The sequence below is a fragment of the Mesoplodon bidens genome (genome assembly GCF_964165515.1).
Source record: "Mesoplodon bidens genome assembly, chromosome: 17".
NCBI classification, from domain to species: domain Eukaryota; kingdom Metazoa; phylum Chordata; class Mammalia; order Artiodactyla; family Ziphiidae; genus Mesoplodon; species Mesoplodon bidens.
The window spans coordinates 701,439-728,606 of record NC_138174.1 but is presented as its reverse complement, the minus strand read 5'-3'; the positions used below and the strand labels follow the sequence as shown (position 1 = coordinate 728,606).

General features: G+C 40.1%; 1 protein-coding gene across 1 annotated transcript in view; it reads left to right on the top strand.

Moving 5' to 3' along the window:
* The window catches only part of ZMYM5 (zinc finger MYM-type containing 5), a gene marked incomplete at its 5' end in the record, with an annotated part of 39,415 nt that extends 15,795 nt beyond the window's left edge, over nt 1–23,620 (top strand). The window contains 4 exons of the mRNA XM_081214445.1: nt 9,217–9,502; nt 10,423–10,585; nt 11,883–12,095; nt 22,104–23,620. Of these exons, the coding sequence (XP_081070571.1) occupies nt 9,217–9,502; nt 10,423–10,585; nt 11,883–12,095; nt 22,104–22,862 (1,421 nt within the window). The 3' untranslated portion in view covers nt 22,863–23,620. The remainder of the gene's footprint in view (nt 1–9,216; nt 9,503–10,422; nt 10,586–11,882; nt 12,096–22,103) is intronic.
* Between the last annotated feature and the right edge of the window lie 3,548 nt (nt 23,621–27,168).

The following is a 27,168-nucleotide window of genomic DNA, read 5'->3' as shown; positions in this document are numbered from 1 at the left end:
GCGAGGGCTTTCTCTAGTTGCATTGAGCGGGGGCCACTCTTCATCGCGGTGCACGGGCCTCTCACTATCGTGGCCTCTTTTGTTGTGGAGCACAGGCTCCAGACGCGTAGGCTCAGTAGTTGTGGCTCACTGGCCTAGTTGCTCCGCAGCATGTGAGATCTTCCCAGACCAGGGCTCGAATCCGTGTCCCCTGCATTAGCAGGCAGATTATCAACCACTGCGCCACCAGGGAAGCCCCACAAATCTTTTTGAAGTCTGGCTTAATAGAAGACAGCAAGGTATATCTAGCTCCTCAAATCTATTTCTACATTGAATGTGTTGCAATATCTTCTTTAGTTTGAAGTATAAGAAGAAAATCTGGCCTCATGTACATATGTGGCTGTAGAATGGAGCAATATTTTAGTAGCCTTTTTAGTTAATTATGGATAGTTTTTTCCTTTTCCTTTTGACACAGCACCAAAACTTGATAAGTGGTAGTTTCTTAAAAGTTCTTACAGTGTGGAATCTGAAACTATATAATGAACTTTTCATACTTTATTACATTAAAATTCATTTATCTTTGAATGAATTTTACCTTTGTATGATTTGGTAACATTGTGCTTTGGTTATTTGGAAAGTGTTGATTCACTGAGTTACCTAGGTCTTCTAAATGTTGACACCTTAGAAAGCTGTCACGCTAGCAGTGGTGGATGCAGGTTTTCAAAGATTCTGATTTTCATTCGAAAGCTCAAATTTTCTCATTGGCAACAAATACTGTTATTTTTTTGAAGTGAAAGGCTTATTTTAAGAAAATGTCAATAACCAGTTTGTTTTGTCATTCCTTTAAGGCTAGTTCAGCTTGCAATGCAGCAATTTTACAGGTGCTTTTCCACTCTTTCTCATTGTTCTTTGGTATGAAACAGAAGTGGCTTCTGGATGCTTCCCTGTGCATCATACAGAGTATTAAGATGTAGTCAGAGACTGAAATTTAGTAAAATTAATACTAATTTTTACCTTTTCACTAAGGACTTCTGTTGCATAACAAATAATTTCACTGGCCTTTGTCCCTGGTTCTTGGGAGAGAGAATAAATCCTTGAAATTTACCAGATTCCTAATAACTAATGATTAAGGCTGAGGGTCACCAGAAAGACCAACCCTGTGATTTGAGTGTTGGGCCTTTGAGCCAGCTCAGCCTCCATGGAGGAGAGAGAGGCTGGAGATTGAGTCCAGTCACACGCAGTGAATAATCCCACCAGTCACACCCACATGATGAAACCCAGTAAAAACTCATCTGTGCCAGGTGGGTGACGCTACACGCTTCCTCAGAGAGAGGGCACAGAAGCTCTGGCATTGGGACCCTTCCTCACCCCGTATGTCTCTTCATTTGGCTGGTCCTGATTTGTATCCTTTAAATAAAACTGATCATAAGTATAGAGCTTTCTTTAGTTCTCTGAATCATTCTAGCAAATTATCAAATCTGAAGGGGCCTTAGGAACCTCCCAGATTTACAGCCAGTTGGCCAGAAGTCCAGGTGGCATGTAAAGTGAGGGCAGTCTTGTTGTGGACTGTGCCTTCAAAATGGGGGCTGGTGCTGACACCAGGTAGTTAGCATCAGGATTGTGTTGACCAGTTGTTGTTGGAAGAACAATAGGAAGTACAGGTGCTACTTTTTCTTTCTTTTGTGTAAGTGCCTGATAGTGAAGAAAATTTTACTAGTACAGTTTGGTTCCACTGCCAGCAGTTTTACCCATCATTGCTTCTGCACCATTAGTGCAGATGCCAACACGATGAAAAAGGCAAATAATCTTAGTTTTATTATGGACATAGTTTGGCCTGGCAGATCCCCTTTTATTTTTTATGTAATGTTGAATAGAAGTGATCAGAGTATAAAGTCTTGTCTTGTTATTTTTTTTGTTGGCCATGCCTCGTGGCTTGCAAGATCTTAGTTCCCTAACCAGGGGTTGAACCCCAGGCACTCAGCAGTGAAAGTGCCTTCTGTTGTCTTGTTCTTGACCTGGGGTGGAGGGGAAGCATTTGACATTTCATCATTTAGCGTATTTGCTTATGTCAAATATAATAAGCTTTTTATGTTCATAATTTAATAGCTTGTGTCTAGTCTTTGCAGTTATAAACAGGTTTCTCATGAATATCTCTTAAGTTTGTCACACATATTTTCTAGTGAAAAGTTCCTGTAGGTGAAATTGCCAAGTCAAATGTCAACATATTTTTAAAACTTTTCATGGTTAATACAGAATGGTCCTCACCAAAAAATTACGGGGTTTTTTTGTTGTTATAATATTGTAAGCTCTCCTCAGGGATAGGAGTATTATTAATGTTTGCTAAACTGCTCATTTAGAGGTGATATCCTCTTAATGATCATTGAACTTTTAAAAATACTTTTGTAGACTTTTTATGAATTTGTTCATTCATGTTTGTCATCTACTTATTACTTTGTACATCTTTTGTTTATTGATTGAGTGAAACCTGAAAAATAATATAAAAAACTTGTGACTTCTATATTGAATGATGTGTTAAGCTTAAAAGCGGTTGAAGATGATGTTGAAGACTTGAAATAATGTCCATTGAAAATCATTCTTTTAGATCTCTGTTTCTTTCACTCTTCTTTTTAAAATTTTTTATTGCAGTGTAATTGATTTGTTTCTTTCACTCTTATTTTTTGTTGTGTAATTATTTCCTAAATTTTACATGTATATTTTTGCAAACATGAATTACATCTTATGTACGTATAAGCTCTTAAGTGAAGTTAAAACCAGAAGGCTTGCCATGTATTTCCTTTATGTTTCAGCCTTGACCGTTTTTCACCTTCTGGAGTAAATTGAAGTTGTGTATTGAATGGTGAAGTGGATCAATAACATGCTTTTCAATTTAAAAGCATAGCACATAGACTTGATACTTAACTGTAAAAAAGCATACTGTAGTTAGATGCTATACTGTTACTCCACTCAAATTGTGGACATAATTGAGACTAGCAAAAGTTGTTTGAAAGTAGTTTTGACTACTCTTGGATGTATTTTTATTCTTGTCATCCCTTTATCTCATTAATTCAAAACTGTATTTTATATTACAGTGATAATTTTCTCATGCCATGAAGTATCAGTGATTTTAAAAAGTAACAGACAAGAAGCATTAAAGGACTCCCCTGACATTCATTCATATATATGAAGACGTTCTTAACTACATTTGAACTATTTTGTTTGTGCTGTGGCAATGAATTTCTGTTATCTATGAAGTATGGATGAATTTACAGTGTTCCTGGGTTCTCTAAAGTTCTGTTTCGGGGGGAAAAAGTTACAGAACTATATCCTTTATTTATTTATTTTATTATTATTTTTTAAAATAAATGTATCTATTTATTTATGGCTGAGTTGGGTCTTCGTTGCTGTGCGCAGGCTTCTCATTGCAGTGGCTTCTCTTGTTGTGGAGCATGGGCTCTAGGCACGTGGGATTCAGTAGTTGTGGCTCGCAGGCTCTAGAGCTCAGGCTCAGTAGTTGTGGCACACGGGCTTAGTTGCTCCACGGCATGTGAGATCTTCCCGGACCAGGGCTCGAACCCATGTCCCATGCATTGGCAGGCGGATTCTTAACCACTGTGCAACCAGGGAAGCCCTATCCTTCAAATAATACCATTTGGTCCAGAATTCTAAAAAGAGGGTCTACAGAGTTGTCAGGTAAATAGTGATGGTGAAGATGTGTCTGAAGCTTTCTGAAAGGTGGAGTCACTTGTCAAAAAGGGCTGTCTTGTCGTTGCTCTTTTCACTCTTAAAGTTGGATGTAGCATAGTGAAAACTGTCCAATTTTAGTATTAACCCTAAATTTTGTTTTTGCTTGCTGTCAGCTTTTGTAAAATTAACCAATTTTACTAGAAGACTTACAGAATAAGATGGTGACCATTGTATTACTATGGTAATTGTTGTTATTATTTAGGGTCAGAGCTCCCCCAGAGTGTCTTACTTTAGTTGCGGTGTGCTCCCCACTTCTATAGAATGAAGGTTTTCCAGCACAGAAAAAAGAAAAAAAATAAGAACAAGATGAGGATCTCTGGAGTTGTTATATTTGAATCTAGGGCTTAAGGGTTCAAATTTTATCCTACAAAATTATGGCTCTGCATAAAGTACAAATAAAACTGTGTAATAGGGCTTCCTTGGTGGCGCAGTGGTTGAGAGTCCACCTGCCGATGCAGGGGACACGGGTTCGTGCCCCAGTCTGGGAAGGTCCCGCATGTCGCGGAGCGGCTGGGCCCGTGAGCCATGGCCACTGAGCCTGTGCGTCCGGAGCCTGTGCTCCGCAACGGGAGAGGCCACAACAGTGAGAGGCCCGTGTAACGCAAAAAAAAAAAAAAAAAAAAAAAAAACTGTGTAATATCTTATGAAAATAAGATCATTTCCATTAGAATGGACCTTTGAGTCATTTAATCTTTGCACTAAGCTTTAAGGTAGACTGTATTTCAGTGAAAGTTCTTCAGCCATCGTATCTTTATGTAAACAGCAAAATTTCATCAAAGAAAATACTCAGACTTAGAAATTGTTCTTGCATCTGTGTTGTATTTTTGTTGGATTATAAACATTTCTGGCCACGATACTGATTCTAGGAAGTTCTTCTGATAATAATAGACTTGAGACTAATAATCAATAAGTAACTCCTGTCCCTCCTGCAGAGAATAATGGGGGGGAGGGAGACAAAACATATAAAATATCTAAAGCATCACAGAGCTACAAATACACTGAAAAATGAGGTTTCTCATATCTGAGAAGGAGCCTCAGAGGAGTCATCTCTTATTTGGGGTTGTTTTTCTCTAATGGGTATGTGTTCAGTTCCAGAAAAGGCTGCTAAGAATCTAAGGGGAACTTTCAACAGACTCACAGGGGCCCACAAAGGACACTGATTTAAAATATATATATTAAAAAAATAAAGGGCTTCCCTGGTGGCGCAGTGGTTGAGAGTCCGCCTGCCGATGCAGGGGACACGGGTTTGTGCCCCGGTCCGGGAAGATCCCACATGCCGCGGAGCGGCTAGGCCCGTAAGCCATGGCCGCTGAGCCTGCGCGTCTGGAGCCTGTGCTCCGCAACGGGAGAGGCCACAACAGTGAGAGGCCCGCGTACCGCAAAAAATAAATAAATAAAATAAAAATAAAATAAAATAAAAGATATATATATCGACCTTTGGATTGGGGATGCTAACATAATCCAGAGTCTCAATTTTTTTTTTCAGTTTTTCATGTAAAACTATTAGGGATATGAGGAGGCAGGCCATATAATGAAATAAGAGAAAAAGCGGACAATAGAAGTGAACCCATAAGGGGTGCGGGTACTAGGAGTATCAAACTGTCTACATTTTAACTGTAGGTTTGGCACAGCTGAAGAGTGTGAATGAACTGGAATATGTATCAGAGCATTATCTAGACTGAGTCAGAACCAAAAGGGGGGAAATACAGAAAAGAATGTAAGAGACTTAGGACATTTGATGAAAAGGACATGTAATTAATGTCCCAGAAAGAGGAAAAAAGAAATGAGGCAGAAGAGGTGTAACTGAGGATTTTCTAAAATGGAGAAAAACATCAACCCTTGAATTCGAGAACCTTTACAAATTCTGAGCAGGATAAATACCCAAGAGACCATTAAGAGACATGTAGAGAAATCATAGTCAAAACTTGGAAGCAATCATCCGCCTGTAGATGGTAGCCTCCTTCTCCCCTGAGTAGCAAAGACTGCTCCCATGTCCTGCCTCCTGTCTGTCGTACACAGTGGGTTGTTGTTCCAGGAACTTTTGCTGTGGGCAATAAACCCAATAATAAACCTTTGATGTCCCCCCACCAAAAAAAAATTGGAAGCAATCCAAATGTCCATCAGCCTTAGAGTGATAGATAGTATCAGCCACACAATGGAATACTCAACAATGGAAACAGATGAACAGCTACCTTCAGTGTGAATGAAACAGATGAGATGTTGAGACGAGGGTACATACTACATGATTTCATATGCGAAGTTCAAAATAAGGCAAAACTTATCTTTGAAGTGAGGATAGGGATGCCTTGTGGGAAAGGAGGGGAGTGACTGAGTGGAAAAGACATGAGGATCCTGGAAGTTTTCTGTGTGTTTATCTGGGTGGTGGCCATAGAAGTACATATTCATTGTGAAGACGGTCATTGAGCTGTGCACTTAAGATTATAAACTTCGGGGCTTCCCTGGTGGCGCAGTGGTTGAGAGTCCACCTGCCGATGCAGGGGACACGGGTTCGTGCCCCAGTCCGGGAAGATCCCACATGCCGCAGAGTGGCTAGGCTCGTGAGCCATGGCCGCTGAGCCTGAGCGTCCGGAGCTTGTGCTCCGCAACGGGAGAGGCCACAACAGTGAGAGGCCCGCGTACCGCAAAAAAAAAAAAAAAAAAAAAAAAAAGATTATAAACTTCATGTGTATGTGTTACTCTTTAACAACTAAAAACCCCACTGAGACACTGAAGTAACTTCACTAGCAGACCAACACTAAAGAAATGCTAAAAGGTTGTTCTTTAGGCAGAAGAGTTTAGATGCAGGAAGAAATCAAGAATCTCTGAAACTTGGGACTTCCCTTGTGGTCCAGTGTTTGAGAATCTGTCTCGCATTGCAAGAGGCGCCTCTGATCCCTGGTCGGGGAACTAAGATCCCACATGCCGCGGGGCAACTGAGCCCGCAAGCTCTGGAGCCTGCGCGCTGCAACTAGAGAGCCCGCACACCGCAACTAATGAGCCTGCACGCCACAACTAGGACCTGATGCAGCCAAAATATATTTAATTAATTAAATAAAAAAGAAGATCTAAAACTCAAATAGTGGATCTGGTACTTACTGGAATTCTGGGCAAATCACCTCTAGCTTCTAGGCCTTAATTTTCCTTGCATATAAGGAGGGATTTGGATTAAATCCTTCTGGGCCCCTTCTCTTAAAATGTATTCTGGGGATAGAGCATGGAAGAATTTGGTTGAGACCTTTTATTTTAGTGGTCCCCAGCCTTTCTGGCGCCATGGACTGGTTTCGTGGAAGACAGTTTTTCCACGGGCGGTGGGGGGTGGAGGATGGTCCAGGAGGTGATGTGAGTGATGGGGGGATGGGGTTGGCAGGTGAAGCTGTGCTCATTCAGACTGCTACTGGTCCCAGGCCCAGGGGTTGGGGACCCTGTTTTATTTAGCCTATAGACGCTAACACGGTAAAATAAGAATTTGATGAAATAAGAAACTTTGAAATTAGGAGAAATTAAATAGTTGAAGTATAAACAAAGAAAACATTTGCTTTATTTATGTATGCACCAATGCTAAAGAGGAAAAAAACTGCAGAATCTATTGAGCAGTATAGTTGATGCCTCACTTTACATAATTATATATAACTCTATCCCCTTTAAGTATGGGTAAGTGTACAAAATTAAAAAGCCCAGGGCTTCCCTGGTGGTGCAGTGGTTGAGAGTCTGCCTGCCGATGCAGGGGACACGGGTTCGTGCCCCGGTCTGGGAAGATCCCACATGCCGCAGAGCGGCTGGGCCCGTGAGCCATGGCCGCTGAGCCTGTGCATCTGGAGCCTGTGCTCTGCAACGGGAGAGACCACAACAGTGAGAGGCCCACGTACTGCAAAAAAAAAAAAAAAAAATTATAAAGCCCAGAGAATTCCCTCGTGGTCCAGTGGTTAGGACTTCACACTTTCACTGCTGCGGGACCAGGGTCAATCCCTGGTCAGGGAACTAAGATCCCACAAGCTGTGTGATGCGGCCAAAATAAAAACAAAAACAAAACTTTATGGAATATACTTCATATTTGCCAGCGTATCTTCTTGCGGGGTGAAAGAATTCCTTTGGTTACTTGTTCTGTTTTGTTTTTGCCTGTTAAGATAAAAATATCTGGAAAAGGACAAAATTAGAAGCAGCAGTGGGTAGGAATTTAGAAGTGAAAACAGAGTTGTTAGTGTTTGTAGTATCATGAGAGGCGTTTAGAGCTATAATAGGTGGAGGGGCCATAGACCTTTACCTAACGACAAAAGCTATTTTTGAAGAGAGATGACAGAATAATTCAGTGCTCTTGGGCCTTGTTTCTCAAAGCTTCACCATTACTCAAGAGGTAGTTAGAAATGCAGAATCTCAGGCCCCTCCCTAGACTTACTGATTTAGAATCTCTGTTTAAACAAGATTCCCAAGTGATCGTATGCGTGTTAAGGTTTGAGAGGCACCATTACCTGTACATAATATTGTACCATTTTGAAGCTAACAGTAATATACGATGGAGTCCCTATGTGAAGGTAGGAAAGCTGGGTCTCCTGTGTAATCCACCACCTACACTAATGCCTGGGAAATAGTCTAGAAGGCTGGCAGGTAATTGTAGACAGAGTTGCCTTAAAATGCTATGTTTAATTACATGTACTTGGAAGTATCTTGGAGGGAGGTGCACTAATATCTACAAATTACTTGAAATACATAGAGAAGATAGATTATTTAGCGGGGTGAATAAATAGAAAACGTGATAAAGCAAAAAGTAAAATAGTATAGAATCTATATGATGGACATTTTTCACAGTAAAATTCTTTCAGCTTTATATGCTTTAAATTTTTCATAATAAAATGTTAGGGGGGAAGCTGTTATGAAAATGGGTATCATATACCAGACTATAATCTTTATATTTGTATATTTGCTTTATTTTACAGTGTGTTAATACTTTTCTCTTAGAAAAGAAAAAGTGCCTTAGGAAGTACCCTGTGTACAGAATATAATGCTTTACTATATGCATTATCTCATGTGTTTTTTTTGTTTTGTTTTTTTTTCCCCTGCTGCACGGCTTGTGGGGTCTTAGTTCCCCGACCAGGGATTGAACCTGGGCCATGGCAGTGAAAGCGCAGAGTCCTAACCACTGGACCTCCAGGGAAGTCCCTCTCATTTAGTCTTCATAACGCTGATAGGTTGGGTATCATTGTGATTTGTAGCTGAGAATACCAAGACCTAGTTTAAATTACTTGCACAATCTCTAGCACAGAGGGTCTGACTTGGAGATGCTGGCTACCGCATTGCACAATTCCGGGGCCGCCATTTCCAGTGTTGGCACAATAGAGCATCATTCACTTAGAGTACAAAGGGGAGAGTCCCCCTGGGGTTGTACAGCAAGGCTTCCTCACTCTTCTCTTAGACTTGTGCAAAATGAAAATTTTAAATATTTTTCTGATGGGAGTTTTTAACTGTTCCGTGACTTTTCTTACGTGTTTTATTTTTAAGATTCTTGGATCTCCCAGTCAGCATCCTTTCCCAGTAATCAGAAACAGCCAGGGGTGGATTCTTTATCACCAGTGGACTCACTTCCTAAACAGATCTTCCAGCCTTCTGCCCAACAGCAACCCTCTAAACCAGCTAAAATCACTTGTGCAAACTGCAAAAAGCCTTTGCAGAAGGGACAGACAGCTTATCAGCGCAAAGGCTCAGCTCACCTCTTCTGTTCCACCACCTGCCTCTCCTCCTTCTCTCACAAGCCTGCTCCAAAGAAACGCAAGGTGACATGTAAAAAGTAAGCTGTACCTTTCAACATGGTTCCATATGATTGGATACTGGCAGTATGAATTTGTGTCCAGAATGTACTTAGAGAGTTGCAGAAGATTCATGGATAGAATTGATGCACAGGTTTCTTCAAGTTTATGGAGCTACAGTTATCCTAGCATATGTCAGAGCTGTGGGTCATTTGTATTGTACTTACTGTTGGCAGGAACGTAGAGTTTAGGTATAGAAAGAAATCAACCCTATCCCACCACTGCCTGTGCCTCACCCCCTTCCCCATCCTCTACCTTGGTTCTCCCCGGTTGCTAACACCCTTTTTTTTTTTTTTTTTTTTTTTCGGTATGTGGGCCTCTCACTGTCGTGGCCTCTCCCGCTGCGGAGCACAGGCTCCGGACGCGCAGGCTCAACGGCCATGGCTCACCGGCCCAGCCGCTCCACAGCATGTGGGATCCTCCCAGACCGGGGCACGAACCCGTGTCCCCTGCATCAGCAGGCGGACTCTCAACCACTGCGCCACCAGGGAAGCCCGCTAACACCCTTTTTGAATGCTTCTAGAAGTCATAACCTGTGGCAAGGTTCTAAAGGTCATAACCTGTGACAACAAAATATTTTTATCTCTGAATATCTTTCCATATTATTTAGGAACTCTCAGCAATTAAACCAAAATGTGGATTTTTCTAGATCCAAAAATTATAGTTGATTCTTAGGATTAAATCATGAGAAAATGAAAAATGTCAATTATTGTTCATATATATTTGACTTTTATTAAAATGCAATGTTCTTAGGGAGTTCCCTGGTAGCCTAGTGATTAAGATTCTGGGCTTTCACTGCCGTGGCCTGGATTCAGTCCCTGGTGGGGGAAATGAGCCACTCAGCATGGCCAAAGAAAGAGAATGCAGTGTTCTTAAATTGTGTCTCTCCCTTGTGTTTCAGAGGTGCACCTGCAAAAAAGGCTACTCTTGTTCCTCAAGGGGAGTCAAGTGAATCCTTCCAAAAATTTTGTGGTACATTTTCATCTCCCTATGAAGATAACCAGAATCTTCGAAAAAGAGTTCTGAATAAATCAAGATGTACAATCTGCAGTAAACTAACAGAGGTCTGTGATTTTATATCTTAAGTTATTATCTAGGTTAACAGCGATAATTTTAACTTCAGGTGCTATTATATGTTCTGCCATCTACCTAATGGATGAGTCTTGAATCTACCCAGTGAAGTTGAAGGGAAGAATAAGCATATGTTAGAATTGTCTCATAACAAATGTCCCATCCCATAGAATGGGGTGATCATCCATTTCTGTGGAACTGAATGTACTCATAAAGAGAGCAATAGTTTTATGGTGGATTTTGTTCTTATTAACCACACTAAATGAAAATATAGGTTCAGGACATGAAGGAAACAACCAGTCCTACAAGAACACGTAGAACAGGTGGAGTGAAAGTATGTAGGTCACTTCACATTTCTTAGGTGGTATTGCCATCTTCTCAGGCATCCAGGGAGTCCCCACTTAACATGGTCCTTGGTGACTGAATTTGGTCTGGATTACCCTGAAGCTATGTACATCCCAGACACAATTTTATCTCAGCTACCATAGAGCTGAGCAAAGCAAGAACTTAGGTATATACAGACTCCATCCTGAATGTGGGTGATACTGGTTCCCTTCGCCCACCCCCCCACCCCAGTTTTCTAGGGCAGTGAAGTTTATAATACCTACAAATTCCCAATCCACTTATTTTTAAGCAGGTCATATCAAAACATGCTAACCATTTCCTGTAATTTTTAAAAATAAATTTATATTTTTAATTTGTTTTTGGCTGTGTTGGGTCTTCATTGCTGCATGTGGGCTTTCTCTAGTTGTGGCAAGTAGTGGCTACTCTTTATTGTGGTGCGCAGGCTTCTCATTTTGGTGGCTTCTCTTGTTGCAGAGCAGGGGCTCTAGGCGCAACGGCTTCAGTAATTGCAGCACATGGGCTCAGTAGTTGTGGCTCGCAGGCTCTGGAGCGCAAGCTCAATAGTTGTGGTGCAAGGTCTCAGTTGCTCCGCAGCATGTGGGATCTTCCCGGACCAGGGCTCGAACTCATGTCCCCTGCATGGGCAGGCGGATTCTTAACCACTGCACCACCAGGGAAGCCCCTGTAATTCTTAAATGTCTGATTTTGTTGCTTTTTGTTCTATGAATCTTATTTTTCCACTTATAAAATCAAAGCACAATTTTACAGAGAAATCAAAGATAAAAATGAAAGAATAGTGAAATGTGCTTTTTAAAAATATTTTACCTGAATGTTTCTTCCACTGAGAAATTACCAAAGGTTCTTTATTTCTGTTGAAAAAACTAGGTATCTCATGTATGGTGCTAATCCAGTTCATTTACTTAATAAATTGGTTTTTGTTTTTAGATTCGGCATGAAGTCAGCGTTAACAATGTAACACATAAGCTGTGCAGTAACCAGTGCTTTAACAAGTACAGGTTGGCCAATGGTCTAGTGATGAACTTCTGTGAGCAGTGTGGGGAGTACCTGCCCAGCAAAGGTGCTGGAAACAATCTCCTAGTCATTGAAGGTCAGCAGATGAGATTTTGCTGCCAAAGTTGTGTTAACGAATATAAACAGGTAATTCTTTTTTAATGAGTTTTAAATGATCAAGTTTGCAGTAACTTCTCCCTTGTTAGCTTACATAAAGCAGATTTATCTTAGAATCTCATATGGTTCCATTTCTGTCAATCTCTCATTGGTTATTACTCTCAAATGAGTATTAAAATTAATTAATTGTTGTAAGTAAGCTTGTTTTAAGTCTTTATGTTTTGCAGACGTTACAATGAGTAATTCTTTTCTCTACCATTTTGCACTCCCACTGACAACTTGATAGTTGCAATTTTTCTGTAGTCTCAACAAAATTTGGTGTTGTCTGTTTTGATTTAATCTATTCTGGTGGGTATGAAATGATTATCTCATTGTGGTTTTAATTTCCTGATAACTACTGTTCCTTTCTCATCACTCATATATCTTCTTTTGTAAAGTATCCAAGTTTTAGCTCACTTTTTTTATTGGATCGTCTTTCTACTATTGAGTTGTAGGAATTCTTTATATATATTCTGGGTACATATCTTTTGTAAAATAAATGTATTTGGAAGATTTTTCTCCTGCACAGTGTTTTATCTTTTCGTTTTCCTAATGTTGTTTTTGAAAAGCCCAAGTTTTAAATTTTGATAAAGTCCAATTTACTATTTGCTTTTCTGATTAGTACTTTTTGTGTCTTGTTTAGGGACTCTGCCTACCAAGGTTATGAAGATATTTACCTGTGTTGTCTTCTATAAGCTCTGTAGTTTCAGATTTTATGTTTACATCTGTGATCCATCTCAAGTTAATTTTGTGTATGGTGTGAGGTAGGGATTAGGGAAGTGTCATCTTCCTGATTTCAAGACATTAAAAAACTCAAAACATTGCATCATACACCATACATTTGTACAGTTTTTCTTTATCAATTATACTTCAGTAAACTTGGGAAAAAAGACATTAAAAAGCCATAGTAATCAAGGTGGTATGGTATTGGCATATAAAGATAAACAAATAGATCAATAGAATAGGCAGGCCAGAAATAGAACCACACAAATACAGTCAGTTGATTTTAGAAGAAAGTACAAAATCATTTGGATGGGCAAAGCAAGATTTTTTCAGCAGATGGTGCTGGAACAATTTTTTTGTTGGTATGGACATAAATAAGCCAGACCTTAGATTATCCCACACAAAAATTAATTAAAAAAATTAATTTAACATGGATCCTCAATGTAAAACCAGGAAGGTTCTTAACCCCATTTCACTGGACGAGGGTTTAAATGGTTAGCTTTTAGGGAAAAGTAACTCTGAATTGCGAGGCTTATTGCACAGTAGGGGAAACAGTGGATACGCATAGTTGATTTTTTTGTTTTGCAAGGAAGGCTTATTTATGTTATCTTTATTATCTTCTTTGTATATATTATGCCTCATATTTAACAAAGCCTTTGGGTGCAGCTTATAGAAGATTGTAGTAACGTTATCTTTTCAAAAGAGTACATGTCAAAAATACCTTCTGCTTGAGGGCAGACAGCAGAAGCAAGAAGAACTACAATTCTGCAGCCTGTGGAAGGAAAGCCACATTCACAGAAAGATAAACAAAATGAAAAGGCAGAGGACTTTGTACCAGATGAAGGAACAAGATAAAACCCCAGAAAAACAACTAAATGAAGTGGAGATAGGCAACCTTCCAGAAAAAGAATTCAGAATAATGATAGTGAAGATGATCTAGGACCTCGGAAAAAGAATGGAGGCAAAGATCAAGAAGATGCAAGAAATATTTAACAAAGACCTAGAAGCATTAAAGAACAAACACCTAGAAGAATTAAAGAACAACAAACAGAGATGAACAATACAATAACTGAAATGAAAAATACACTAGGAGGAATCAGTAGCAGAATAACTGAGGCAGAAGAATGGTAAGTGACCTGGAAGACAGAATGGTGGAATGCACTGCTGCAGAACAGAATAAAGAAAAAAGAATGAAAAGAAATGGGAAGGCAGCCTAAGAGACCTCTGGGACAACATTAAATGCAACAACATTTGCATTATAGCGGGGGGTCCCAGAAGGAGAAGAAAGAGAGGAAGGACCTGAGAAAATATTTGAAGAGATTATAGTTGAAAACTTCCCTAATATGGGAAAGGAAATAGGCACCAAAGTCCAGGAAGTGCAGAGAGTCCCAGGCAGGATAAACCCAAGGAGAAACACGCCAAGACACATAGTAATCAAACTGACAAAAATTAAAGACAAAGAAAAATTCTTGAAAGGAACGAGGGAAAAATGACAAATAACATACAAGGGGACTCCCATAAGGTTAACAGCTGATTTCTCAGCAGAAATTCTACAAGCCAGAAGGGAGTGGCATGATACATTTAAAGTGATTAAAGGTAAGAACCTACAACCAAGATTACTCTACCCAGCAAGGATCTCATTCAGATTCAATGGAGAAATCAAAAGCTTTACAGACAAGCAAAAGCTAAGAGAATTCAGCACCACCAAACCAGCTCTACAGCAAATGCCAAAGGAACTTCTCTAAGTGGGAAATACAAAAGAAGAAAAGGACCTACAAAAACAAACCCACAACAATTAAGAAAATGGTCATAGGAACATCCATATAGGTAATTACCTTAAACGTGAATGGATTAAATGCTCCAACTAAAAGACACAGGCTCACTGAATGGTTACAGAAACAAGACCCATATATATGCTGTCTACAAGAGACTCACTTCAGACCTAGGGACACATACAGACTGAAAGTGAGGGGATGGAAAAAGATATTCCATGCAAATGGAAATCAAAAGAAAGCGGGAGGAGCAATACTCATATCAGATAAAATAAACTTTAAAATAAAGAATGTTACAGGGCTTCCCTGGTGGCGCAGTGGTTGAGAGTCCGCCTGCCGATGCAGGGGACACGGGTTCGTGCCCCGGTCCGGGAAGATCCCACATGCTGCGGAGCGGCTGGGCCCATGAGCCATGGCCGCTGAGCCTGTGCGTCTGGAGCCTGTGCTCTGCAACGGGAGCGGCCACAACAGTGAGAGGCCCATGTACCAAAAAAAAAAAAAAAAAAAAAAAAAAAAGAATGTTACAAGAGACAAGGAAGGACACTACATAATGATCAAGGGATCAATCCAAGAAGAATTTATAAGAATTATATATGCACCCAACGTAGGAGCACCTCAATACATAAGGCAACTGCTAGCAGCTACAAAAGAAGAAATCAACAGTAACACAATAATAGTGGGGGGCTTTTAACACCTCACTTACACCAATGGACAGATCATCCAGACAGAAAAGTAATAAGGAAACACAAGCTTTAAATGACACAATAGACCAGATAGATTTAATTGATATTTATAGGACATTCCATCCAAAAACAGCAGATTACACTTTCTTCTCAAGTGCACACGGAATGTTCTCCAGGATAGATCACATCTTGGGTCACAAATCAAGCCTTGCTAAATTTAAGAAAATTGAAATCATATCAAGCATCTATTCCGACCACAGCACTATGAGATTAGAAATCAATTACAGGGATAAAAATGTAAAAAACACAAACACATTGGAGGCTAAATGATATGTTACTAAATAGCCAAGAGATCACTAAAGAAATCAAGGAGGAAATCAAAAAATACCTGGAGACAAATTACAATGAAAACACGACAATCCAAAGCCTATGGGATGCAGCAAAGGTAGTTCTAAGAGGAAAGTATATAGCAATACAAGCCTACCTCAAGAAACAAGAAAAATCTCAAACAATCTAAACTTACACCTAAAGGAACTAGAGAAAGAACAACAAACAAAACCCAAAATTAGTAGAAGGAAATGGATCATAGATCAGAGCAGAATAAATGAAATAGAAACAAAACAATAGCAAAGATTAATAAAACTAAAAGCTGGTTCTTTGAGAAGATAAACAAAATTAATAAACCTTTAGCCAGACTCATCAAGAAAAAGAGGGAGAGGACTCAAAGCAATAAAATCAGAAACGAAAAAGAAGTTACAACAGACACCGCAGAAATACAAAGCATCCTAAGAGACTACTACAAGCAACTCTATGCCAATAAAATGGACAACCTGGAAGAAATGGACAAATTCTTAGAAAGGTATAACCTTCCAAGACTGAACCAGGAAGAAGTAGAAAATATGAACAGACCAATCACAAGTAATGAAATTGAAACTGTGATTAAAAATCTTCCAACAAACAAAAGTCCAGGACCAGATGGCTTCACAGGTGAATTCTATCAAACATTTAGAGAAGAGCTAACACCCATCCTTCTCAAACTCTTCCAAAAAATTGCAGAGGAAGGAAAACTCCCAAACTCATTCTACAAAGCCACCATCACCCTGATACCAAAACCAGACAAAGATACTACAAAAAAAGAAAATTATATACCCATATCACTGATGAATATAAATGCAAAAATCCTCAACAAAATACTAGCAAACAGAATCCAACAATACATTAAAAGGATCATACACCATGATCAAGTGGGATTTATGCCAGGGATGCAAGGATTCTTCAATATACGCAAATCAATCAGTGTGATACAGCATATTAGCAAATCGAAGAATAAAAACCATATGATCATCTCAAAAGATGCAGAAAAGCTTTTGACAAAAGTCAACATCCATTTATGATAAAAACTGTCCAGGAAGTAGGCATAGAGGGAACCTACCTCAACATAATAAAGGCCATATATGACAAACTGACACCAAACATCATTCTCAATGGTAAAAAACTGGAAGCATTTCCTCTAAGATTAGGAAAAAGGCAAGGATGCCCGCTCTTGCCACTATTATTCAACATAGTTTTGGAAGTCCTAGCCATAGCAGTCAGAGAAGAAAAAGAAATAAAGGGAATACAAATCGGAAAAGAAGAAGTAAAACTGTCACTGTTTGCAGGTGACATGACACTACACATAGAGAATCCTGAAGATGCCACCAGAAAACTACTAGAGCTAATCAGTGAACTTGGTAAAGTTGCAGGATACAAATTTAATACACAGAAATCTCTTGCATTTCTATACACTAACAACAAAAGATCAGAAAGAGAAATTAAGGAAACAATCTCATTCACCATTGCAACAAAAATAATAAAATACCTAGAAATAAACCTACCTAAGGAGACAAAAGATCTGTATGCAGAAAAGTATAAGACTCTGATGAAAGAAATTAAAGATGGTACAAACAGATGGAGAGACATACCATGTTCTTGGATTGGAAGAATCAATACTGTGAAAATGACTATACTCCCCAAAGCAATCTACAGATTCAGTGCAACCCCTATCAAATTACCAGTGGCATTTTTTACAAACCTGGAACAAAAAATCTTAAAATTTGTATGGAGACACAGAAGACCCCGAATAGCGAAAGCAGTCTTGAGGGAAAAAAAAACGGAGCTGGAGGAAACAGGCTCCCTGACTTCAGACTATACTACAAAGCTACAGTAATCAAGACAGTATGGTACTGGCACAAAAACAGAAATATAGATCAGTGGAACAGGATAGAATGCCCAGAGATAAATCCACGCACATATGGTCACCTTATCTTTGATAAAGGAGATAAGAATATATAATGGAGAAAAGACAGCCTCTTCGATAAGTGGTTCTGGGCAAACTGGACAACTACATGTAAAAGAATGAAATTAGAACACTCCCTAACACCATACACAAAAACAAACTCAAAATGGATTAAATTAAATGTAACGGCAGACACTATAAAACTCTTAGAGGAAAACATAGAAAGAATACTCTTTGACATAAATCATAGCAAGATCTTTTTTGACCCATCTCCCAGAGTAATGGAAATAAAAACAAAAATAAATGGGACCTAATGAAACTTAGTTTCTTTTGCTATGCAAAAGCTTTTATAAACAAGATGACAAGACAGCCCTCAGAATGGGAGAAAATATTTGCAATATTGTCCATGAATCAATGGACAAAGGATTAATCTCCAGAATATATAAACAGCTCATGCAGCTCAATATTAAAACAAACAACCCAGTCAAAAAATGGGCAGAAGACCTAAATGACATTTCTCCAAAGAAGACATACAGATGGCCAAGAGGCACATCAAAAGCTTCTCAGCATCACTGATTATTAGAGAAATGCAAATCAAAACTACAGTGAGGTATCACCTCACACCAGTTAGAATGGGCATCATCAGAAAATCTACAAACAGATGCTGGAGAGGGTGTGGAGAAAAGGGAACCCTCTTGCACTGTTGGTGGGAATGTAAATTGATACAGCCACTATGGAGAACAGTATGGAGATTCCTTAAAAAACTAAAAATAGAGCTTCCCTGGTGGCGCAGTGGTTGAGAGTCCGCCTGCCGATGCAGGGGACACGGGTTCGTGCCCCGGTCTGGGAGGATCCTGCACGCTGCGGAGCGGCTGGGCCCGTGAGCCATGGCCGCTGAGCCTGTGCGTCCGGAGCCTGTGCTCCACAACGGGAGAGGCCACAACAGTGAGAGGCCCGCGTACCGCAAAAAAAAAAAAAAAAAGAAATAAACACTAAAAATAGAATTATCATATGACCCAGCAATCCCACTACTGGGCATATACCCAGAGAAAACCATAATTCAAAAAGACACATGCACCCCAGTGTTCATTGCAGCACTATTTACAGTAGCCAGATAATGGAAGCAACCTAAATGCCTATAGACAGACGAATGGATAATGAAGATGTGGTACCTATATGCAATAGAATATTACTTAGCCATAAAAATGAATGAAATTGGGTCATTTGTAGAGATGTGGATGGATCTAGAGACTGTCATAGAGTGAAGTAAGTCAGAAAGAGAAAAACAAATACATTAACGCATATATGTGGAACCTAGAAAAATGGTACAGATGAACTGGTTTTCAGGGCAGAAATAAGAGACACAGATGTAGAGAACAAACGTATGGACACCAAGGGGTGAAAGTGTCAGGGGTGGTGGTGGTGGTGGGATGAATTGGGAGATTGGGATTGACATATATACACTAATATGTATAAAATAGATAACTAATAAGAACCTGCTGTTTAAAAAATAAAATTCAAAAAAATTTTATATTAACACGTTGAATGACAATATTTTGGGTATAAAAGGTTAAAGAAATACTCTCTGCTTTGGTAATAAGTAACTATCTTAGGTCATCATATTTGTACGTGGTTGTGTATGTGTGTGTGGATGATTGACCTGTACCTGCTTAGGCTCTGTGCTTTTGCTCAGTTAAGAACAATGAGTTCATAAACTTCAGACAGATACACTGCTTACCCTCTGAAGAACATAAGGATGGCTCATAGCTTATCAGCCTTTACTTTCTAAACGAACACCAGAGTGGGGTACAAATGGGAAAATGAACATAGTCAAAACAGGCAGCAGCCACATATTCAGAATTGCTGGAATAACTATCCTGCCTGGCACTCTGATCCCCCCCGCCAAAAGTGTCTTTTTCTCTTCTACCATGCATGTGTCAGTCATGTACGTAGCTCATAAGCAGTTGGCAAGTACAGGAATGATATTTCTGTATAATACAGAAGTGTTGTAAATGTGCTTTCCCCATACCACGTTAGTGTTTATAAGTGGTTAGTGGCAGGCCTTCACGATAGAAAGCCTTGGTGATACATGAGGACCTTAAGGAAAAACTGGAATCTTGAAGTTAGTGGCTTATCTCAGAATAGCATGCACAGTCATCAATGTAAAGATGGAATCTCGGTCTTGGCCACTGATCTAATGGGGGGTGATTTTGTCCCCCTGGGGACATTTGTCAAGGCCTTCCAACATTTTTTTTTATCACAACTGGGTGAGTGCTCCTGGCATCACTGAGTGGGGGCCAGAGAGGCCTTCACAACAAAGCATTATCTGGCCAAGTATCAGTGGTGCCAGAGTTGAAAAAGGATGAGTAGGTGGCTAGAGGGTGAGTGTGTGATAAGCACAGTGAGAAGGAGAACTAAATGTGCATCTTCCTCATTGGAAGTCAATAGTGATGCCTAAAACTGGGAGGAAAAATCAGTAAAAGCAATGCAAACATGTTATTTTGATATTTGGAAGTGAACATGAAAAGAATCAGCTAAAAATGTTGAAAGTAGTTAACTTCTGGGAAAGGGGGTGTTAATTAGTTTAATTATTTGTTTTAATTAGCCAGGTATAATTAGTTGATGTTCTTTATTAAATGTATATTCAATTTCAAATAAATAAAACCTTTGAAATATGTTAAACATACTGACTTTCAGAGAAGTGTCTTACCCAAAGTCACACAGCTAGATTTGACCTCACACCTGAAACCTTAATTAACATGGGGAACTAAGATCCCGCAAGCCGTGTGGTGTGGCCAAAAAAATGTATATAGTATATATGTTCTAGTGCATCTGATACCAACATTTAATTATACGAATGCCATGAGTTCCCTGAGGCTAGGATCTACATTGGATTCAATTTAGTGATCTCCAGAATGATGAGTCTTAGATGCGCGGGGAATTATAACAACTTGACTGCCTACTCACTACCAAGAAGCTCAGGAAGGAAAGAAATAAGCCCAAGGCTTGGGTTTGGTTATGTTAAAAAAAATAACACTAACAGTCCTTGGTGTTGTGTTTCTTCTTAAATATGCTCTTCTGGTATAGTCTTATCCAATCCTATAGTTTCAATGAATACATATTTTGATGACTTCCAGAATATATCTACAGATCGTATTTCTTCAGTTTCACACTAGTACATCCATCTAATTTCCATTTGAATGTTCCACAGATATCTCAAACTCTGTGTCTAAAACTGAAAACTCCAAACCTGCTTTCCTTCTTTGTTTCCCAAATCAGTAAACAGCCCCATCCGGTCAGAAACTTCCCCCATCCCGGCAGAAACTTCCAGTTATGTTTACCCCTCTGTCTTCGCGTCCCCAGAGCCGCTCAGTTACCAGCTAACCCAGATTCTACTCCCTACCCTCTCCTGGTGCTGTCTCCAGCACCACACCCTGGACATGCCCGCCCTCCCCTCTTGCCCAAACTGCCCCCACAGCCTCCTGGCCTCTCTGTACCCTGGCCTTCCTGAGCACCGGTGATGGCCTTGCCATCAGAGCAGTCTTTGTAGAGCACAAACCTGATAGTGTCACTCCTGCTCCTCTTAGCGCTGTGTCTGCGTTCGGGACTGAATCAGAACAATGCTCTTAGTTCTTTGAGTTCCGTTGGATACCGTGGTCCCTGTACTAAAATGTTACAGCTAGCAGGATGTCCTTCACAGTATATGCACCTGTGTTTTTTTTTTGGTTTTTTTTTTTTTTTTTGCGGTACGCAGGCCTCTCACCGTTGTGGCCTCTCCCGTTGCGGAGCACAGGCTCCGGACGCGCAGGCTCAGCGGCCATGGCTCACGGGCCCAGCCGCTCCGCGGCATGTGGGATCCTCCCGGACCGGGGCACGAACCCGTGTCCCCTGCATCGGCAGGCGGACTCTCAACCACTGCGCCACCAGGGAAGCCCATGCACCTGTGTTATTTTGACTGTTTTTGCATTTTTATTTTATTGACTCCAGAAGAGCTAATGTGTCTTTTCATGGGATGAAGTCATACACTGTGTGGCACCTTGTGACAGACTTTCACATATCATACTGTTTTCAAGGTGCATCCAAGTCACAGCATATATCTTTACTGCACTTAACTTTTATTATAAGCCAAATAATATTCCATTGTATGGATAATACCACATTGTTATTTCTCCTTTTTGGTTACTGTGACTAGTGTTGCTGTGAACACTTTGTGCAAGTGTTTGTGTGGACATATGTCTTCATTTTTGCATTGTTGTTAACTTTGAAGAGTTGCCCCTGTGTTCCCAGGCAGCAGCACCATTTTACGTTGCCACCAGCGCCTGAGGAGGTGCCAGTGTTTCCACACCTCTGTTAATGCTTGTCATCATCTCTTTTTTCATTATAGCCATCCTAGTGTGTGTGAACGGGTATGTGGTGGTATTGATTTGTATTTCTTTGATGATTAATGATAAGCATCTTTTTCATGTGCTTATTGGGCATTTGTATATACATTAATTTTTTTCAGTGTTAATAATTTAAAATAAAATTGTAATCTATTTTTCCTCAGATGATGGAAACAAACTCAAAAACAGTGCTAGCATCAGAAAACAGAAAAAGGAATGCTGTTAGAGAAGAAACTGAAAGAGAATTGTATGGGTCATGGAATATACTTTTGGAAAAGATAGAAAGAATACCAGTGAAAAAGGAAAAGACTTCCGAACTACAAGTTTCAGCAGAATGTAGCCAAGATAAATCATTGGTCCAACAGGATGTGAATTTACCTCCTTCTGTGTCAACCATAGCTGATAAATTTCAAGAGCAACTGGAAGAGAAACGATCAGAAGACTCCATTATACCAGCTGTGCTTTCTGCAGATCCAGGTACGTGGCCCCGAATTTTGAGTATTAAAGAAAGGGACACTCTAGTTGAAAATGATCCACCTCAAGTGAGAAATTTTAACTTTCCAAAGGACAGTACAGGGAGGAAGTTTTCAGAAACTTACTATACAAGAATTCTTCCAAATGGTGAAAAAACCACTAGATCCTGGTTACTTTATTCGACCTCAAAAGATTCCGTGTTTTGTCTATATTGCAAACTCTTTGGGGAAGGAAAAAATCAACTAAAGAATGAGAATGGGTGCAAAGATTGGCAGCATTTATCACATATTCTTAGCAAACATGAGGAGAGTGAAATGCACATCAACAATAGTGTTAAATATTCAAAATTAAAATCTGATTTGAAAAAAGGTAAAACTGTGGAACACAGATTACAGGAGAACATGGGAAAGGAGGGTGTGAAGCTGTTGTACACCTTAGACCTGATCTGACACGATGAGGTCGCACACTTACTCAGACCTGTACCCGACAGTCGGTGCCTCTGTGCTGAGGCTCCCAGACGGAGTGATTCATCAGCTCATTAGCAATAAGTATCATAGCAAGTAAGTAACTAGTAAAGATGGTTTCTGCTCCAAATTCTAAAGCTAATTGGATTTGTAGTGATTAATGCCGATTTCAGTGAAGGCAATTGTTGATCTTTTCAGTTTTTCAATTCACACCTTTTAAAATGGGCACTTCAGGACTGACATTTGACTGGTGTGGCTAATACTCTGAAAGAGGGAGGAAAAGACTTGAATTTATCAGTACCAGTCGAACAAGGTACTTAGGTGAACAAGCATTGTTATTTAGAAACAGAACGGGGATCTGAAACTGCAGCTTTTTGCTATTAAACCAAATACTTATGGTTTATTTCATTTGGGCAAAATGTTATTTTATTATTTGAGCAAAGCAGAATCATTTGTTATGTTAAATAGATTAAAGTGAATTTGTGTTTTATTGGTTTTGTTTTGTTTTAACTTAATCTGTAAACGTTTTAGCTTTTATTGTCAAAACTATAAGCATAAAGAGTGTATACCTATTTTTATGTTGGTACAAATATAAGAAATATTAAAAATATAGTAAGTTAACCTTTTTGTGTTGTGGCCTTTTTTTCTTTTCATCTAAAGGAAAAATACACTTATGAAAATTAAGGGTGTAAGTTTTTTCAGTTGGTTAATCAGTGTTCCCTTCACCATGTATTTACTAATTCTCCCTTTGTTTCTGGTTTCTGACAGCAGTTCTGTTGTGTATCCCATCCTTACATACGCTTGTTTCAAGGCTTTTCCTGTGAGCAGTGCCTGAGCAGATCGAGATGCGTCCTTGGTAGGGCCAACACGGGAGCACTTGCAGACTCTGTAGGAGAGGCCAGCACAGAAAAGTGTTTGGGGAATAACCAGGAAGATCATTCTCATTAGTTTATAATCATTTTGTTTTCTGACAGCTGGACCGTTTCAGTCTTTCATATTTGGGCCTGAATGGGGCTCTGGGGTGTTTCCAAAATCCAGCCTCCTCCAGAGGCCTGTGGGGATACTCTGAGCATATCCAGTTCTGAAGTCCCTCTGCAAATGGTTCATGTGCCCATTATTTCATGAACACTTACCTGTTAATCAAATGACAGATTTGTCATGTGATTGTCTTAGATAGACGCTTGGGTATCTGAGCAAACTAATGAAATCAACCAGCGGCCACTTTATCCATTGAGAAAACAAAATTAGATCCTCAACTTTTAACTTGTTTCATTTCTTCAACATACTGCAGGCACACCTATGAGGCACGTGGTAATGAGTTAAATATGAAAAATTCAAAAGATGTAGGTGCTGGGTTTATCTGTGTTCACTGTAAATTTCTTTAAACTTTTTGATGTGTATGAAATTTTTCATAATGAGATGTTGAAGAAAAAGTCAACTGTAAATTCAGAAGATGATAAAAGTAAATCTCTCTAGCCTGGTGAATCATTTCGTTTCTTTTTCCTTATCTAGCTTTGTTTTTCACATTGTAAAATTAGTACGGACTCACCTTAAAGAAGGAAGGAAGAAAACAGTAAGTGAAAGTCCTGCTTACCGTCCCCCACTCCCCTGCTGCAGGATTTGTCACCCCTGATCTGGACACACCCAGGGTCTGTTTCCATCATTTTAATTTCACTGAGAAAAGGCATTAGAAAAAAATTATTTCCTACTACAAATTTAATATCAAAAATTAGGAAGGGCAATTCAGAACAACAGTCCTCAAGAAATGGCAATTTATTGGTTTTGTCATCTCACAGAGCACAACTGAATTTTTTTCATAAACCTCAGATTTTCAAAATTGCTGTCTTGGGCTTCCCTGGTGGCGCAGTGGTTGAGAGTCCGCCTGCCGATGCAGGGGACACGGGTTCGTGCCCCAGTCCGGGAAGATCCCACATGCCGCGGAGTGGCTGGGCCCATGAGCCATGGCCGCTGAGCCTGCGCGTCCGGAGCCTGTGCTCCGCAATGGGAGAGGCCACACCAGAGGCCACAACAGTGAGAGGCCCGTGTACCGCAAAAAAAAAAAAAAGAAAATTGCTGTCTTTAAGACTCTTACATTGGGGCTTCCCTGGTGGCGCAGTGGTTAAGAATCTGCCTGCCAGTGCAGGGGACACGGGTTCAACCCCTGGTCCAGGAAGGTCCCACATGCTGCGGAGCAACTAAGCCCATGTGCACCACAGCTACTGAGCCTGCATGCCTATAGCCTGTGCTCCACAACAAGAGAAGACACCGCAATGAGAAGCCGGCACACAGCAACAAAGAGTAGCCCCAGCTCCCCGCAACTAGAGAAAGCCTGCATGCAGCAATGAAGACCCAATGCAGCCAAAAATAAATAAATAAATCATTAAAAAATAAAGAATCAAAAAAAAGACTCGTACCTTGAGCCATTTTCTTCCTGTGATCCCCTGTCCCTCCCTTACTCAGTACTGTAGTCAAGTAAGAGTCGCTAATAGCCACTGTGTATGTATAAGTTACAGTTTGCTGTACAGGATGGAGAAGTGAATGAGTAATTGGAGCAAAGAGCTCAGTCAAGTTCGGTGGAGGGAGTGATGTTGTATCATTTTAGGTCGTATCACTTCTGTTTCAAAGCTCTGAAGTTCCCCATTGCTTTCAGTTTGAAACTCCAGCTCCTTGGCATCAGCGGTAGACCGAAGGGAAAGAGGTGGTGGATAAAGACAACGTGAAGTACAAAATTTGAGAAGTGGAGCATATCTCTTATAATGAACTATAAAGTGTGACCATGTTAGGATGAAATTAAGAATTTGAGAAGTTAACTAGAGTTGAAAGAATAATCTGAGCCACATGCCCAAGTCTTTGAGAAAGTGAGAAGTTAGTTTGGGAAAATAGTGGTGTGATATTCTGGACTAGAGAAGGTTTTCAAACGCTTATGACTGTTTTTTTATTAAGCAGCTGAGTTGTTTTTTTTTTTTTTTTCTGGCCACGTTGCACAGCATGCCGGATCTTAGTTCCCCAACCAGGGATCGAACCCGTGCCCCCTGCAGTGGAAGCGTGGAGTCTTAACCACTGGACCTCCAGGGAAGTCCCAGCAGCTGAGCTTTCAAGCTTGGAGAGTAGACGGTTATGAATCACTGCCCTGGAAGTCACATTTGGAGTGAAGAGCAGTTATTCCGGTTCACGCCTACAGATAGAGCAAGCGAAACCTAAAGCCCGGGAAATGCGACTAACAGCTCACTTACGCGTGTTAAAAAAGACTTTCATGAGTCACGTGCTTACAAATTAATAGAACTGTAAACCTCCAGTTTACCAAACCGAACTCGGGTCGCCTGCCCGAGGCACAGCAGTCAATCCACTGACCCGGTTTGTGGGGAAGGAAAGTAGCATTTATTTGCAAGGCACCAGCAAGGTGACCTGGCAGCCAACCCTCGAAGGCCCCGAATGCCCTGGTGGCTTCAGGGTAAGGGTTTTTAAAGACTAAAATTAGGGTAAGGGTCTTAAGTGTGTGATCAGCTCATGGTTCTTCTGATTGGTTGGGTCTTAACACACAGATTTCTGTCAGTCTGGCTCCAGTTTGCCTGGTCTCTGACTTTGTTAAGCAGTTTGCATGTGGTGGAGCCCTGGTTTCTGTGAAATGACTCAAGGCTCTGCTCAGATTGTTACCTACATCCCTTGAGGAGGGACTAGAGGTTCTGCAACTGATTTATGGCTCAACTGTTGTTCAAGCTACTATTACTTGTTTCTGCATTTTCTCACTTCTCTAATTATTAGCTGCTTGAGTCTGCTCTTTGGAACTCGGGGAAGGCCTAGGAGATCAAAGCTTTTCCTACAAACGAAAGGTGGGGAACATGGAGAAGCTTATACCCAGGAAAGCTGCACAGGGTCCTACTCAGTTTCACTATTGAAACTGATCAAGGGAGCAAAAAAGAGAAAAATAACCAATATGAAGAACCACTGGAGATCCTATGGACACTAAAAACGTAAGAAAGTATTATGATCAACTTAGGTCAAAGAGTTTGACAAATTTAATGTGATAGACTAATCACTTGAGAAACAACTTACCAAATCTGTCCCAGGAAAAAATAGAAAATCTGAATGGCTTGTCTCTGTTTAAGAAATTGACTCTGAAATTACAAGCCTCATCACAAAGAAAACTGCAGGCTCAGATTCCTTCTCTGGTGAAATCTTCTGTAGGGAAGAGATAATACCCATCTTGAACATAAACTCCCAGAAAATAGAAAGAAAGGGGCACTTCACAACTTGTTTTACAAGGCCAAAAATATCCTGACAAAGATATTGA